This window comes from Dendrobates tinctorius, unplaced genomic scaffold (assembly GCF_039654945.1).
Source record: "Dendrobates tinctorius isolate UK_male_01 unplaced genomic scaffold, ASM3965494v1 ptg000029l, whole genome shotgun sequence".
Taxonomy (NCBI): Eukaryota; Metazoa; Chordata; class Amphibia; order Anura; family Dendrobatidae; genus Dendrobates; species Dendrobates tinctorius.
The window spans coordinates 5,006,590-5,023,899 of NW_027361697.1; the positions used below are offsets into that span (position 1 = coordinate 5,006,590).

Below are 17,310 nucleotides of genomic sequence, written 5' to 3' on the forward strand. Positions count from 1 at the left end.
GATAAACACATCCCTCAAGGTCGGCTCCATCTTTTCCTGGCCCCCTGCTGCATCCATAGTACCTGCTCCTGCCCATCCTGTAACTCTGTCTCCCCATCAGACAGTGCTTCCTCCTCTTCTTGGTCAGATTCGGCACCGGTGTTCGCGGCCGCTTCCTCTGTGCCCACTTCTCTGGCAAACCTCTTCAGCTTGGCGGCTGCCTCCATGCACCACTGGCACTCAGCATTAGCTTTCACCGCCTCTTCCCTTGTGGCCGTGCCATCTTGGAAGCGGCCTCCTTCTCCTGCCCCTGGATCTAGTCTCCTTCGCGTCATCTCCTCTCTCCGAAGGTTCAGGTCGGTATTTGCTGATGCCTGGACCCTTCTGCAGCCCACAGCATCTTATAAGAATCATTTCCGTTGTGGCTGTGAAGATTACAGGATTTTGGCGGGAGGTCTCCCCTATGTGTCCTCTCACATAGCCAGCTACGTCCCCAATTTCTTTTAAGTTACAGAAACAGCGTAGCTTAGCCATTCTTGTCTGTATCCATAGCTCCACCTCTAGTGGTCAGAGCCTGGACAGAGTAATTCCTGTCTCAGACATGAAAGACAGATGGAAATAACTCTTTAAAATATACTCTTTGCTCCTTGAAGGGCATACTAAACAATGGTGGGGAACCAGGAAGTAACTCCCCGGATTGTAGCTGCATACTCAGACAAAAAGAGACATCTATCAATATGTATTTTTTGTTATTTAAAATGATAGTTTAAGTTTATGGGAGTTTAGATAAAAGGCATACAAACAGATATAGATTACCAAACAAGAAATAAATGAATGGTGTTTTGAACAAATATTTTGTAAGGAAACAAAATTAGGAATTTATTAATAGGCAAATTTGACAATTTCTCTTATTGGCTACAGTGAAACGTACAAAAAAAATTACAATTTGAACACTACTTGTACAAAGGATGTGTCTGCTGTCTTCTTCAAGAGCAAAAAGAAAAAAACAACCACTCACAGGTAAAATGAAATGGACAACAAAAAAAGAAACTAAAGTCTTTAGAACCCTCCACGTGACTGGCCCCTGAAACCACCTCCACCTTGAGAGTTTCCTCTAAAGCCACCGCCTTGTCCTTGGTATCCACCTCTGAATCCGCCACCTTGATTTCCGCCTCTGTAGCCACCGCCTTGATTTCCGCCTCTGAAGCCGCCACCTTGATTTCCGCCTCTGAAGCCACCACGGTATCCTCCACCATAGCTGCCACCCCTGAAGCCCCCGCCTCTGGAGCCCCGGTAGCCACCTCCTGAGTTGTAACCACCACGGTATCCACCACCTCCTCGATTACCCTGGAAACCACCATCAAATCGAGCCATCTTAGGTGGACGAGGCCCATCTCCAAATCTGGAAGCAAATTGTACAACAGTTAACATACATTGTACTCTACACACTTTGTTAGGTCTTTATATATTTATATTAGGCTAGGTTCATACTGTGTTAACACAGCCCGTTGACGGGCTGTGTTAACTCTATAGCATAATGCGATATGCATTATGCTATCCATCTGTGCTAGCGGTGACGGAGCCTCACGCTGCAGCCCGCGTCCGAGGCTCTGTCACTGAATGACGGCACATCGCGAACGCGTGCCGCTTTATGGTATGCGTCGCGATGCGCCCGACAAGGGGCCTGAATGGCAGCATTAAAGGACTGCGTTACACCACGGTGTAACGCAGTCCATCTAACGGACTGCTATAACGTAATGTGAACCCAGCCTTAGTCTTTCCTGACCACATGCTTAAAAGATTATGTTCAGACCTTTTTTTTCTCTTTTTCAAACCGACGCATCCGCATACAACACTTGTCCCTGCGTACACAATGTTAAATATAGGTACGCAAGACGCATGTGGAGCTATGCGGATCTTAAGGAAAGAAGTTCGCAGGCCTATGCTGCGCACAAACGCTAATGTGAAACCAGCCTTATAGTCTGTATCAAACCATGCAGAGATGTTCATGTTTGGCACACATACCACTGTCTAACAGAATACATAGACGACAGGCAAGGAAGCAACTACAAGCACCTGTGGTGTTTTATCACAGGAGCAAGTGATTCTGTCATGTTTCCAGCCTTCTGAGCTCATAATAAATTAAGTTAGTGACATACAAGCTCTGCATCAGCCGATGCTCCTACTTCACTGACTTGGTTTACAATGAGCTCAGAAGCTCGGAGATGTTGCAAAAACACCCGCTCCTGTATAAAAAAAAAAGGTATTACTTCAGAAAACAGCAGCTGTCAGCCCCTGCATCCTTGTCTGTATACTCACTTATCATAAATAACTTCTGTTTCCTTCCTTGGCACTAGCTGTGGTAAGTGCAGATTATGAACTGGAGCAGGCACTGTACAGTACATAGAGGCACATTTCTAAGATCTCAACCCAAGAACATTTTTTTTTTTTTCCAATACATCCAATTCTGGAACTTAGAACATTCATCGCTTACCTGGAATTTCCAATCATGAGATTAACTCCTGCTGTGGATGGCTTAGATAATATGCGAATCATATTGAGCATCTTCTCATTAATAGGATCCAACTGAGACAAAATATCTGGTTGTTTAGTAACTTCTACAACGAGCGCTTCCATTGCAGATTTCAGCGCAGTTATGGAAGCAGCATCCTCATGGCACATCAACAGCTTGATCCTGCAGAGCAGATATTGCTAAGGTTAATTGTAGTAAATGAGACCACTTTCCCCAAACTATGAGCCAAGTTTATGCAAGATTTATTTTTTAAACCAAGGCAAAATACACACAAATCAAGGAAATTTATAAGGTCATCAGGTAGAAAATATATCAGAGCATCAATTTTTTAGGCTCTGTTAAGCATCACAAATGGCACAGACGTAGGTAAACATCCATCTAATGTTCAGCACTCTTGTGACCATTGGTTGACCTTGGCTCTGCACATTTTCACAGACAACTAGGAAAGTCTTCAGTTATTAGATCACACAACTGCTGAACCCTGAACCTCAACTTCTGCCATGGTTTCTGGGTGGAAACAAAACAACTCCACAGACTGGCAGTGTTCTTTGAAATGCAAATAAATAATAAGGATGCAAGTCAGCTGTTGCAGAGTTTGCCAGCTTTATAGTACAGCATATGGGAAATAACCAATAAAGCCAGGACATCTGGCCTGAATCACACCGTGGAACCACCTCCACAAACTTACACACAGGCACAAAACAAAAATGCAGTTAACACGTCAATACATACCAGTCATCCAAGATTATATGCTGTCCATCTGACATGACTTTTTTAGAACCGAAGAGCAACAGTTGTAGGGGGCTCACCATGGTCATCACTTTAGCAGAAATTGCTCTTGTACGGATCTGAAAATAAATATTTAATATGAGTGCACAGAAACATAGACAGGGTGAGGACTTACACATTACTTCCTTTGTAACTAATCTTAGACTTTAACATGTACCTCCTGTTTAAAACATCAGAAGTGTTTAGTCTGCTGGGGGCTTGTAAGCTGGGACCCCTCCAATTGTTGCAACAAAGTGATACTCAAACTGACAGAATAAAAGGGGAACAAACGGCTGCCTCTTTGTTCTAGTGATCAATAGATGTCACTGAACTGCATCAATAAAACACAAAAAGACACCCAAACGTTCACATGTTCAGCATTTGTAAGCCAAAAGCAGGAGTGTATGAAAAATACAGAAGCGGTGACGTGTTTCTATTACACATTTCCTCCGATTGTTCCACTTCTGATTTTGGCTTACAAGTACTGATGTAAAATACTGACCTAAAATGCTAATGTGTGAATGTGGCCTAAGTACACACATTTTGGACTACAATTTTTTTTTTTTTTTTTCATAAAGCAATTTTTTTTAATCTTGTGGTATTAGTTACTTTTATGGCACCAAATTAACCAAAATAATGCTCGCAATTCATGAATTCAGCACAAAATAAAAAATGGACTTCCTGTCTTCGGCCTTCTTCACTCGTCCCTGTATCCATTATTTTCATTGATAATGCATGTAGCCATTATAAAACTTATGCTATTATGCACATGTCTGTGCTTTTTCTTGGACAGTGTATCAGTGCAAAACACACATTAGAATGTCCGATTTTTTCCGCCAAGCAGGATGACAAGGGCCAATGTAAGTATGGGTCCATGAAAAAACACGTACAACACACAGATGGACATCAGTGTGTAACAATGCAAAGTATAGGAGCTTTGTAATTTATTTCTTTATCATTACTGGAAAAACACTGATGATAAAAACATCAAACATACACTGACTTTTTTTTGTTTTTAAAGTTGCAATTGATGAATTAAGCTAAAATATCTGGAATTGCCAGACATTGCCTACAAAGCAAAAAACAAACAAAAATCCCCCATGTACAAGAACATATAAAAGTAGCCAAAACAGGATTTTTGGTTGTTTACCGTAAAATCTGTTTCTCTGAGCCTTCATTGGGGGACACAGGAACCATGGGTGTATGCTGCTGCCACTATGCACAAAAAAGTTAGCTCCTCACCAACTGGCACTAGGCTACTCAATTAGTGAGAAAGTAGTAGGAGAAAACAAGATTAAGGAACAGACAACTCAAACCGGAACAATAGAACACGAGAAAGAACAAGAGTTGTTAAACATGGGAGGGTGCGATGTCCCCCAATGAAGGCTCTGAGAAACAGATTTTAAGGTAAGCAACGAAAAATCCTGTTTTCTCTATCGCCTCATTGGGGGACACAGGAACCATGGGATGTCCCAAAACAGTCCCTGGGGAGGGAATATGAAGCTTCATTCAGGTAGGAGAAATCACCACTGCCGCCTGCAAGATCCTTCTACCTAGGCTGGCGTCCGCTGAACCGTAGGTATGGACCTTATAAATTTTGGCGAACGTGTGGATGGAAGACCAAGTTGCCGCTTTGCAATGTTGTAGGGCGGAAGCCCTTTGGTGCACCGCCCAGGAGGCGCCCACTGCCCGTGTAGAGTGAGCACTGATCCCAGGGAGTGGCACTCTGTTCTTGACCAGGTAAGCCTCCAAAATCGTCGTTCCGTTCCAGCGAGCAATCGTAGCCTTAAAGGCCGAAAGACCTCTTCGAGCACCATCAGGAATGACGAAAAGGGAGTCAGTCTTCCTAGAGGGGGCGGTCCTGGCGAGATAGACCCTCACCAGGTCTAGCTTGTTCAATGAATGCTCCCAGAGAATGAGCCGGACTAAAGGAGAGGAGGATGATATCCTCAATTAGGTGGAAGGCCGACACCACCTTTGGAAGAAAGGAGGAAGCCGCAAAACCACCTTATCCGGGTGCAGAACCAAAAAGGGAGAGCGACAGGAAAGGGCCGCCAACTCCAAAAACGCGCCTAATGGAAGTGATGGTCACCAGAAACGCCACCTTCCAAGACCTAAAAGGCAGGGAAACCTCTCAGAGCGGTTCAAAGGGAGGACTCCTCAGAGCCTCCAGCACTAGATTGAGGTCTCAGGGGTCCACCGGTGTCTGGTACGGGGGAGCCGCATACTGCGCAAACCCCTGAAGAAAGGTTCTGACCGGAGACGGAGGATAGATTCTTCTGGAAAATTATGGAAAGTGCCGACACCTGACCCTTTAAGGAACTGAGGAGTCAGACCTGCGTCCAATCTAGTCTGGAGAAAGGCCAAGACGGAAGGCAGAGAAAATGACATCGGTGGAATGCGTTGAAACTCACACCAGTGGAAATAGGCTTTCCAGGTGCGATAATACACCCTGGAAGATGACGGCTTCCTAGCCTGGATCACAGTGAAAATCACCCGATCTGAAAAACCAGATGCTCTCAGTACCGTGGTTTCATCAGCCACGCTGTTAAATTGAGCGACCGAGAATTCTGGTGGCAGATCGGCCTTGGGATAGAAGATCTGGTCTGTCTGGGAGCCTCCAAGGGACGTCCATCAGAAGATTGACAACGTCCGCAAACCAAGATCTTTTGGGCCAGTCTGGCGTGATGAGAATGACCGGCACCCCCTCCACCTTTATCGTCGAGAGCCTGGGAAGGGGGAGGAAACATAAGGAAGCGTGAACTGGGAACAGGGAATGGCCAGAGCGTCAGCGCCCACCGCAAGCTGGTTGCGGGACCTGGAGACAAAACGTGGGACCTTCCTGTTCAGTTGGGATGCCTTGAGGTCCACGTCCGGAGTCCCCTATAGAATGCAGATCTGATGGAAGATCTCCTGGTGCAGGGACCATTCTCCTGCCGCAAGACCCTCGCGACTGAGAAAAATCGGATGCCCAGTTGTCCACGCCGGGAATATAAAATGCAGATATCGCTGGTACCTTTGGCTGCCCAGGAGAATCTTGGTTACCTCGGCCATTGCCGTGGAACTTCGGGTCCCTCCCTGGTGGTTGACATATGCCACCGCTATGGCATTGTCCGTCTGAACTCGGATTGGCAGGCCCTTGAGAAGAGTCTCCCAGTGGAGGAGGGACAGAAGAATAGCTCTCAGCTCTAGGATGTTGGATCAGCCTCTGACGCTGCCACCATCCTCCTCCCTAAAACCTTCATGGCTGAGCGGAAGGAAGCCGAGCGCTTTGTAGAGAGTGACCCCAGCTGGAGGATTACTCTCTTCTCTTTGGGGAGAAAGACCCTTGTCCAACGGGTGTCGAACAGCATGCCTAGGAAGATCAGGCGCCGAGTCGGAACAAGGCAATACTTTTACCTGTTGACAATCCCCCCCGAAATGGGAAAGGGTGTCGAGAACAATGGCGAGGCTGTCTTGGGCCTGAGAAAAGGACAGCACCTTGATGAGGATGTCGTCAAGACCACGGATTCTCAAAGTGGCCATCAAGGCTGCCATGATCTTGGTGTAAACCATGGGTCCTCAAACTACGGCCCGCGGGCCACATGCGGCCCGCCAAGGACTTTTATCCGGCCCCCTGCCAGGCCGACAATGAACTCATGAACTGCACTGCAGTTCAATGCCGGCGGGCCCTGTAATCGCGGGTGGGACGAGGCGCCGAGGAAAGGCGTTACGCAGCCCAGTGCACACAGACGGCGTGATTGTCATCACGCCGCATGCGTGGCCTGATGACGTCACGCCGCCTGTGCGCCTGTGCAGGAAGAAGACAGATGAGCGGGCGCCTCTTCAGAGCAGCGGGGGACATAGGTTTTTTTTTTTTTTTAACGCCGGGTCCTCTTTGGGTCATTTACCTGCCTAATGGGGACCTGTGCTGCCTAATGGGGACATTTACCTGCCTAATGGGGACCTGTGCTGCCTAATGGGGACATTTACCTGCCTATTGGGGACCTGTGCCGCCTAATGGGGACATTTACCTGCCTATTGGGGACCTGTGCCGCCTAATGGGGACATTTACCTGCCTAATGGGGACCTGTGCTGCCTAATGGGGACATTTACCTGCCTATTGGAGACCTGTGCTGCCTAATGGGGACATTTACCTGCCTAATGGGGACCTGTGCTGCCTAATGGGGACATTTACCTGCCTAATGGGGACCTGTGCTGCCTAATGGGGACATTTACCTGCCTATTGGGGACCTGTGCTGCCTAATGGGGACATTTACCTGCCTATTGGGGACCTGTGCTGCCTAATGGGGACATTTACCTGCCTAATGGGGACCTGTGCTGCCTAATGGGGACATTTACCTGCCTAATGGGGACCTGTGCCGCCTAATGGGGACATTTACCTGCCTAATGGGGACATTTACCTGCCTAATGGGGACATTTACCTGCCTAATGGGGACATTTACCTGCCTAATGGGGACATTTACCTGCCTATTGGGGACCTGTGCTGCCTAATGGGGACCTGTGCTGCCTAATGGGGACATTTATCTGCCTAATGGGGACATCTACCTGCCTATTGTGTGCACAGGAATTTATTCATAATTTTTTTTAAACTATATTCCAGCCCTCCAACGGTCCAAGGGACCGTAATCTGGCCCCCTGTTTAAAAAGTTTGAGGACCCCTGGTGTAAACACTTGGGGCAGTTGCAAGACCGAACAGAAGAGCGACAAACTGGAAATAATGCTGAAGTACTGCAAAACGCAGGAACCTCTGATGCCCTGGGAAAATAGGGACATGAAAGGCATCCTGAATGTCTATGGAGCACAGAAATTCCTGCGCCTCCATGGAAGCAATTTCAGAACGAAGCAACTCCATCCTGAAATGTCTCAGGCGGACTCTCCTGTTCAGCAACTTGAGATCCAGGATGGGCCGCACCGTGCCATCTTTCCAGGATTGGCCCACTTGGCAATGGCCATCGAGACCTAGGTGAAAGCAAAAGCCGGGCATAATGTGGAAGCGGCCGCTTCGAAGGCTGATTTTGCAAAGGATTCTATCATCTAGTCATTGGAGTCTTTGAGGGACACTCCATTAGCAAGCGGGAGCACCGTGCTGGTGGACAGTCTGGACACTGGCGGGTCCACGATAGAAGCTGTCCAATTAGCGGTGAGCTCAGGAGACAAGGGATATAAGACTCCGAGGCGTTTTCGTCTCTGAAAAAGTCAGGTTGGGTTCTCCCTTTTCCCTGGTGAGTATCTCCTCAAATTATCCATGAGGGGCAAAGACCTTAGAAGATGGTTTTGACAACGAAACCGCCTGATCTGCGGGCTCCGTAGAGGCATCCTTGTTGTTAAAGGTCTGGTTAACCGCCACAAAGAGGCTCTGGACCAAATCTCTCATGTTAGAGGTTTGGCCCGAATCCAGATCCGATTCATCCTCTAATAGCGAGTCCGAGAACGTCTCGCCTGACTGGCGAGAGGCAGACCACCGGGAAAGCCATGGAAAGTCAAGTATGGGCAACAGGGTCTGTGACACCTTGGTGATGTCCGCCATGGACTGCGACAGAGAGGCTCTGGAATAGGGGCTTCGCTGTAGCATGGGACAGAAAGGGGCTCCTGGGCAGTGGGTACAGTGGGGTCGCTGCAGCTCTGACAGAGGGGAGAAGACTGACCCGAAGAGCACACAAAATGTCTGACAAGAGCAGAGGAAGAAGAAGAGGTATGAGGGCAAAAGCACTCTCCTTTAGGCATGATGAGACAGACCCACTAACAGGTGCCAGAAAGTTAGGGGACAGGAAGGCGCAGAGGAGAGAGTGTCAGGCTGCAGAGCAGCTACTCAAAGACTATGCAGGCTGACAGCAGAGCAGGCCGATGTAAGCCCCTGCAGATACCATGCAGTCTGCGGGGCGCCCAGGAGGTTGCAAGACGTCCAGGAGGAGGGCGACCGGAAGCAGGCGACAGTCACAGGTGCCAGTGGAGAAAGCGCGTGCAGGAGGAAAAAGTGTGCTTTCTCCAGATGGTGCCCTTTGTCAGGGACTCGGGAGGAGGTAGCAAGAGGGTGGCGGTCAGTGGTCATACAGCTGCCGATGGAGTGGGTGGAGCTAAATGCCGGCAGAAGACAAGATGGGCGCAAGAAAAGCCCGCCCGGAGGCAGAAAAGGGGGCGGAGCTAACGCCAAACGCTAGGCCCGGAAAGCCAGGGCCTAAATTTACTGTCCAGACCGCAGGAGCAGCGCTGCGGAGGACCTGAGGAAGCACCAAAAGGAAGATAGCCTGGCACCCTATCCTGCTAGCAATTAAGGGATAAAGACCCTTAGCCTCAAAATGCCCCAGCGCTCCAAAATGGGCCAATAAAGAAATAGGGATTTTTGTGTACTCAACGTAAAATCCTTTTCTCCGAGCCAATCATTGGGGGATAAAGACAGTGGGTGTTATGCTGCTGGCCACTAGGAGGACACTAAGTACCCCAGAAAAAAAAGTTAGCTCCTCCCCTGCAGTATACACCCTCTCGCTGGCTGAGATTTCTCCAGTTCGTTGAAAAAAGCAGGAGCATAAACAGTCAATAATAACCATAAGTAAGTCAAAGCTTAAGAATGCTACAGTGAGCCAATAGGCTAAACAGGGTGGGTGCTGTGTCCCTCAATGATTGGCTCGGAGAAAAGGATTTTACGATGAGTACACAAAAATCCCTATTTCTCCTATGCCTCATTGGGGGACACAGACAGTGGGACGTCCTATAGCAGTCCCTGGGTGGGGAGCATACATCTAATACCCCATGTACCACTGAGTCAACAGTGAGGTACTGCTGATTGCAGGCTGCGTCTGTCGAGAGCTGCATCCGCAGAGGCCTGAGAATGAATTAGGCAATGTTTGTAAAGGTATGCAGGCTGGATCAAGTCGCAAATTTGCAGAAAGCCTTTGAAAAGTATGCAGACTGGACCAAGTCGCAGCCTTGCAGCCCTGTTCTGCTGAGGCCTGGTGCCGAATGGCCAAGGAGGCGCCCACTGACCGGGTAGAGTGCTCCTTAATCCCCACTGGGACAGGCGCGTTCCTGACACGGTAGGACTCCTGAATCGCCAAGCGAATCCACCTGGCTAGCGTTGCTTTTGACACGGCTAGACCCTTCCTATGCCCCTCTAGAAGCATGAACAGGGCATCTGACTTGTGGAAGGGAGCCATCCGCGAGATATACTGTCTCAGCGCCCTAACCACATCCAGGGCGTGGAGGGCCTTCTCAATGCGATGGACTGGCGCCGGACAAAAGGAAGGCAAAACAATTTCCTCGTTGAGATGGAAAGAGGAGACTACCTTGGGCAGGAAGGACGGGGACGTCCTGAGAACTACCTTTTCCTGATGAAAATTCAGGAACGAAGAACGGCAGGACAGGGCTGCCAGAACAAAACTCGTCTGATTGATGTAATTGCCACTAGAAAAAACACCTTCCAAGAGAGGACGGACAGTGACACGTCCTGCAGCGGTTCGAAACGAGCCTCCTGTAAGGCCCCGAGAACCAGGTTAAGGTCCCATGATTCCAATGGCCTTCTATAAGGAGGCGCCACATGGGAAACTCTCTGAATGAACGTCTTGACCTAAAGTTTGGTGGCAATTTTGCGTTGGAAAAGCACTGACAAGGCAGAAATTTGGCCCTTGAGCGAGCTAAGCGCGAGGCCTGATTTTAACCTAGATTGAAGGAATTCCAATATGGCCGGAATGGAAAAAACACCAGAGGTGATCGACCATGATCCTTGCCCAACGAAAAAGGTTTTCCAGGTGCGGTGATAGATGCACAGGCTTCCTAGCACTAATCATAGCATACTAATTACAGGATGAAAATCATGAAATGGTAAGACAGGATGTTGAGAAGGCCGAACTTTTAAATTCCTATTTTGCATCTGTTTTCTCTCAGAAAGGAAATGTAACATCAACTGTTCTTCACTGTCCTATTAAGGGAATAGAAGAATCCAGGATATCTAAACAGAAAGATAGTGAGGAAACACTTAGCTAACCTAAATGAATTCAAGTCTCCAGGTCCAGATGAATTACACCCCAGAGTACTGAAGGAGATAGCAGAAGAAATTTTTGAACCCCTCTCCATAATCTTTGAAAATTCTTGGAGAACAGAAGTTGTCCCAGAAGACTGGAGAAGAGCAAATGTTGTTCCTATCTTCAAAAAGGGGAAGAAGGTGGACCCAGGCAACTATAGGCCAGTGAGTCTGACTTCTATACCAGGAAAGATCTTTGAACAAATTATTAAACAACATGTATGTCAGTACCTGGATAAGAATGAAGTGATTAAACAGAGTCAGCATGGGTTTGTAACTAATAAGTCATGTCAGACTAACTTAATTTCCTTCTATGACGGAATCACTGATTGGGTGGATCAAGGAAATGCTGTAGATATAGTATATCTTGACTTCAGCAAAGCATTTGACAAAGTATCTCATACAATCCTTATTAAAAAAATTACTAAGTATGTAATGGACAAGGCAACTGTTAGGTGGATTCATAACTGGCTTTGTGATCGGACCCAAAGAGTGGTCGTAAATGGCTGCACATCCAGTTGGAAGAATGTCTCAAGTGGGGTACCACAGGGCTCTGTCCTGGGCCCTGTATTGTTCAACATCTTTATCAACGATTTAGATGAAGGAATTGAGGGTAAACTGATTAAATTTGCTGATGACACAAAGCTAGGAGGGATAGCTAATACTAGAGAAGAGAGAGAGAGGATTCAAAAAGATTTAAACAAACTGGAGAAGTGGGCAGCAACTAACAGAATGGTTTTAACAGGGAAAAATGCAAAGTACTACATCTGGGCAATAAAAATGAAAAGCATATACAGAATGGGAGGAATAGGCCTAAGCAACAGCACATGTGAAAAAGACTTGGGTATACTAATAGATCACAGACTGAATATGAGTCCACAGTGTGATGCAGCAGCAAAAAAGGCAAATGCAATTCTAGGATGTATTAATAGAAGCATACAGTCTAGATCACGTGAAGTCATTATTTCCCTCTACTCCTCTTTGGTCAGACCTCATCTGGAATATTGTGCCCAGTTTTGGGCACCACATTTTAAAAAAGACATCAACAAACTGGAGCAAGTTCAGAAAAGAGCAACCAGAATGGTGACCGGTCTGCAAACCCTGTCTTATGAGGAAAGGTTGCAGGATTTGGGAATGTTTAGTTTGCAAAAGAGAAGACTGAGAGGAGACTTAATAGCTGTCTACAAATATCTAAAGGGCTGTCACATTGTAGAAGGATCAACTTTATTCTCATTTGCACAAGGAAAGACTAGAAGCAATGGGATGAAACTGAATGGGAGGAGACACAGATTAGATATTAGAAAAAACAGTTAGAGTGATCAATGAGTGGAACAAGCTGCCACGAGAAGTGGCGAGTTCTCCTTCAATGGAAGTCTTCAAACAGAGGCTGGACAGACATCTGACTGGGAAGATTTAGAAAATCCTGCTTTGAGCAGGGGGTTGGACCAGAGGGCCAAGGAGGTCCCTTCCAACTCTACGATTCTATGGTGGAAATCACGTCGTGAGAGAACCCAGCCTGTGCTAAAAACCAGGATTCAATGGCCACGCCGTCAAAGACAGGGCCCCGGAGTTCTGGTGGTAAATCGGGCCCTGCGTGTAGATCCATGCGATCTGGAAGACGCCAGGTTACGTCGGCGACTAGATGTATTAGGTCTGCATACCATGCTCAGCGCGGCCAATCTGGCGCGACTAGGATCACTGGTACTCCCTCTGCTCTTCTTGATGACCCTCGGAAGGGAAGAGGGGGAAAGATGTAGGGAAACCAGAACCGGTGCCATGGCAGAACTAGGGCGTCCGCTCCGATGGCGCATGGATCGCGGAATCGGGCAATGAACCGAGGAACCTTGTTGTTTAGTCTTGAGGCCCTGAGATCCACATCTGGAGTCCCCCAACGATGACAAATCTGCTGAAAGACTTCCGGATGAAGAGACCACCTCCTCGAGGCAATGCCTTGGCGACTGAGAAAATCTGCTGCCCAATTTTCTACGCTCGGCCAATGGAGGATGTGACTCACTTCGTGCACGGCCATCCTGCTCCGGGTACCTCCCTGGTGGTTGACATACGCTACAGCCGTGGCGTTGTCTGATTGGATCCTGATGGGGTGACCTGTGAGGAGATGGTGGAAACTCCGTAGAGCTAATCTGATCGCTCGTATCTCCAAAATGCTGATGGGGAGACGTGACACTCGGGTTGACCAATGACCCTGTGCTGCGTGGCGACGAAAGACCGCACCCCAGCCGAGGAGACTTGCGTCGGTGGTTACTACCAACCATCTTACTGGGAGAAAAGACCTCCCTTGATTCAGGGAGGACCTCAGTGTCCACCATCTGAGGGTTTGCCTGACCCGCAGGGACAGAGGGATCCGACAGTCCAGGGAGAACGGGTTCTTGTCCCAAACTAACAGCAACGCGTGTTGTAAGGGACGGAGGTGGAACTGTGCAAATGGTACTTCTTCCATCGCTGCCACCATCTTTCCGAGAACTCTCATGCTGAAACGAATGGAGATACCGGGTCGGGAAAGAGTCCGTGCTGCCTGTTGTAAGGCTTGGGTCTCTCCTGGAGGGAGAATGACCAACCCGCGGGAAGTGTCCAAGATCATTCCTAAAAGGGAAATCTGCTGACCCGGTTTTGGGAATGACTTTTCGACGTTTATCTTCCACCCCAGATGAGAAAGTGTATTAACTGTAATATCCACGGATTCCTCGCAGGCTGGAAGGGACGGACCCTTGATGAGCAGGTCATCCAGATACGGTAACACCACCACTCCCCGAGAGTGGAGAATTGCCATGACAGCCGTCATGACCTTGGTAAAGACCCTGGGGGCGGTGGCGAGTCCAAAGGGCAAGGCAACGAACTGGAAGTGTTCCTCGTGAATTGCAAAATGCAGGAACTGCTGGTGGGACGGGCAGGTCGGAGTGTGAAGGTAAGCGTCCTTGATGTCGATGGATGCTAGGAATTCTCCTTTTTCCATGGAAGCGACAACTGATCGGAGAGATTCCATTCAGAATCGCCGTACCCTGACAAACTGATTTATCAGTTTGAGATCCAGAATGGGTCGCATCGTCCCATCCTTTTTGGAGCCACAAAAAGGTTTGAATATAATCCCCTGAATCTGTCGTGATCAGGGACCCGAATGATGACTCCGACCCTTACCAGAGCCTGAACAGCCCGAAGGAAGGCTCTTGTCTTTCTTGGGGGGAGAGGAAAGGAAAAACCGAGTTGGATGGGGGAGAAGAAAATTCTATCTTGTATCAGGAGGACACCAGCTGCCTGACCCACTTGTCATTGGGTAGATCTATGAGATCTTGTTCCCCTAGATCCAGAAGCCCTAGGCCTGGGTTTCCAAGAGCGGTTAGGTCTGTAGGAGACCTGGGAGCCTCTGTCTCCGCGCGGGGACCGACCTGATCCAGAAGAGAAGGTAGAGGAGGACCAACCGGAATTGTTGCGAGAAGATCGAAAACGCGTCGGCTGTTGGTTGTGAAAAGGTCGAACCACCCCTTTTGCTGAGGAAGGTATTTACTTTTTCCCCCGGTAGTATCAGAAATGAGATGGTCCAGTTTCTCTCCAAAAAGACGACCCGTTTGAAAGGGGAGAGAAGTCAACGATCTTTTAGATGTAGAATCCACCCGCCAGCCGCAGAGCCATAGGGCTCTTCTAATGGAGAGTGCATTAGCGGCAGTTTGAGCACCGCAATTGGCGGCATTAAAAGAAGCATCTACTACAAAGTCAGCTGCGTGAATTATCTGCCTGGCGACAGTGGTTGCCTCCAGGGGAAGATTGGTGCCCTGGAAGGAAGTAATCAAGACTTTTGCCCATGCGGCCATTGCATTAGTGACCCAAATTGCCGCGAAAGATGTGGGAAAGAAAAAAAAAAAACGCTGCTCCTGAAGCTTCAAAAAACTGAACGGCAAGGTAGTCAATTTGACAATCGGAGGGGTTTCTGATTGAGGAACCCTCAGAAACAGATAGGAGCATTTTAGAAGCAAGACGCGATATAGGAGGGTCCACCGGAGGGGACTGTAACCAATCCTACATTAGGTCTGGATGAAAAGGGTATTTAGCCTGAGTAGACTTTTGCCCTGTGAACCGCTCATGTGGCCGATTCCTATGTTTCTGGACGGCTGGTAAATAACCTGCGCACACGCTAGGTTCTCTTAAATGAGATAGGGTGTTCTGGAGCGGGAATATGTTCCTCATCCAACCTCAGTGCACCGCCGCTGACATTAAGTCAGCGCTTCTCCTGGGGGGCAGGACCCGAACCCCATACCTCCTCTGTGCTCAGGCAGGTCGTCGCTGTCCAGGGTCTTCCAGCTGTCTCATCCTCCGGGCGATGTAGCAGAGCTGGAGGAGGTCTTAAAGGGGTATTGCTCAATCGATCCACCCTGTGGTAGGGGGATGGAGAGCTCTGGGGCTGATTCAGGGCATCCAAAAAAGCGCTCTTAAGTCCTTCTCCATGCACTCCTGTGCTACGTCCTGTTGCGCTTGCCCTCGTATCTGTGGAGTCCCGACCGTAAGGGAACCATCGTCAGAGGAATCAGCCCCATTCGTCGCAGGAAAGTGTACGGGGAGGTATACTCCGCGTGCTTGCCTGTTGTTGCTTCGTGGGAGAGCGGGCCGTAGAAAGAACCATCGCCCCCTTCACTCCGTTAATTAAAAAATAAAAATTTACAGAAAATTCAAAAATAAAAAACGGTGGGCTCTGAAACCAGACCGAAGTGCCTCCTACAGACACTAAGCAAAGAACTGGAGAAATCTCAGCCAGCGAGACGGTGTATACTGCAGGGGAGGAGCTTTTTTCTGGTTTACTTAGTGTCCTCCTAGTGAACAGCAGCATAACACCCACTGTCTGTGTCCCCCAATGAGGCGTAGGAGAAAACAAAAAGTTCCATCATCTTCCCCGTGTTTTTTTTTTCTGTCCTTCATCCTTTCTTCTTCTTTGGGAACCTGGTGGAGAGGGAGAAAGTACCCCTTAATCCGGAGATGTAAGACGTCCGAACTTGGCTGCCTTGTGGGACGTCTTTGCCTCCAAATACCGACAGGCTCTGGTGGGCGAGTGGGTAGGGAGACGGGTGCAAGGACCGAATCCGGGTCGCCTACACACGCTTCTGTGTTAGGGGCTCTTGGTCCTGCCGGGAAGACATATGAGGATACGGGGTGGCAGTACACGCCGTACTCAGTCTTTTGGTGAGAGTACAGTTTTGACTATTCACAATGTATCCCTACGGGTACCTGAAAAGTTACGACGCACACTGAGGTAGATATGGGTTTAATGAAAGACCCGTGAACACCTCCTAGTGACAATAAGTTAAATTGAGTAGCCTAGTGCCAGTCGGTTCGGTATACACTGCAGAGGAGGAGCTAACTTTTTTTGTGCATAGTGTCAGCCTCCTAATGGCAGCAGCATACACTCATGGTTCTTGTGTCCCCCAATGAGGCGATAGAGAAACACAAAACTAAAACAAAGACTGCAGCGAGACCAGGAAAGTGGAATTGGTAAGCAAAACCTCCAACTACTACGCCTCAATTTCCTTGACTCTAGCCTCCACAGCACTGGTCACTACTGAACATGTAGAGTGCTGGCAAAAAAAAAAATCTTTAGAAGTTCAACGAAACCACAAAATTTTTAATATTCAAGTGTTTTATTGTGTATATTTCGTTACAATTACTATTTTGTCATGTCACTCTTACATTTTATCACCATCTGCAGTTGTAAGCCAGTTTTGCTATTAGACAGTTTTTGATTATGTCTCTCAGTGTGTGAACTTTTAAGAAGTGAAATCATGACGTGGATTTTACATGTAAAGTTTTTTGGGTTTTTTTGCCAGCACTGTACATAAAGTGCACCATGGATTCAACTCAACTAAAAGCAGAGATCTTTAGATCAGGAACAGAACAGACATTTATGGGATATTTCATAACTCTCCCAATTATGAACACATTTAAAGCACATCCTGCACTGTACTAATATACCTAATTTATAATGTATTTTAGTATTTTAGGAGTCTGAGTTGTT

At 47.9% G+C, this 17,310-nt stretch overlaps 1 protein-coding gene across 1 annotated transcript in view; it reads right to left on the reverse strand.

The window, feature by feature from the left end:
- Window positions 1–832: 832 nt before the first annotated feature.
- The window catches only part of DHX9 (DExH-box helicase 9), a 111,028-nt gene continuing 94,550 nt past the window's right edge, over window positions 833–17,310 (reverse strand). The window contains exons 26-28 of the mRNA XM_073571335.1: window positions 3,245–3,360; window positions 2,474–2,674; window positions 833–1,381 (exon numbers count right to left, since the gene is read on the reverse strand). Coding sequence (XP_073427436.1) covers window positions 1,039–1,381; window positions 2,474–2,674; window positions 3,245–3,360 — 660 coding nt within the window. The 3' untranslated portion in view covers window positions 833–1,038. The remainder of the gene's footprint in view (window positions 1,382–2,473; window positions 2,675–3,244; window positions 3,361–17,310) is intronic.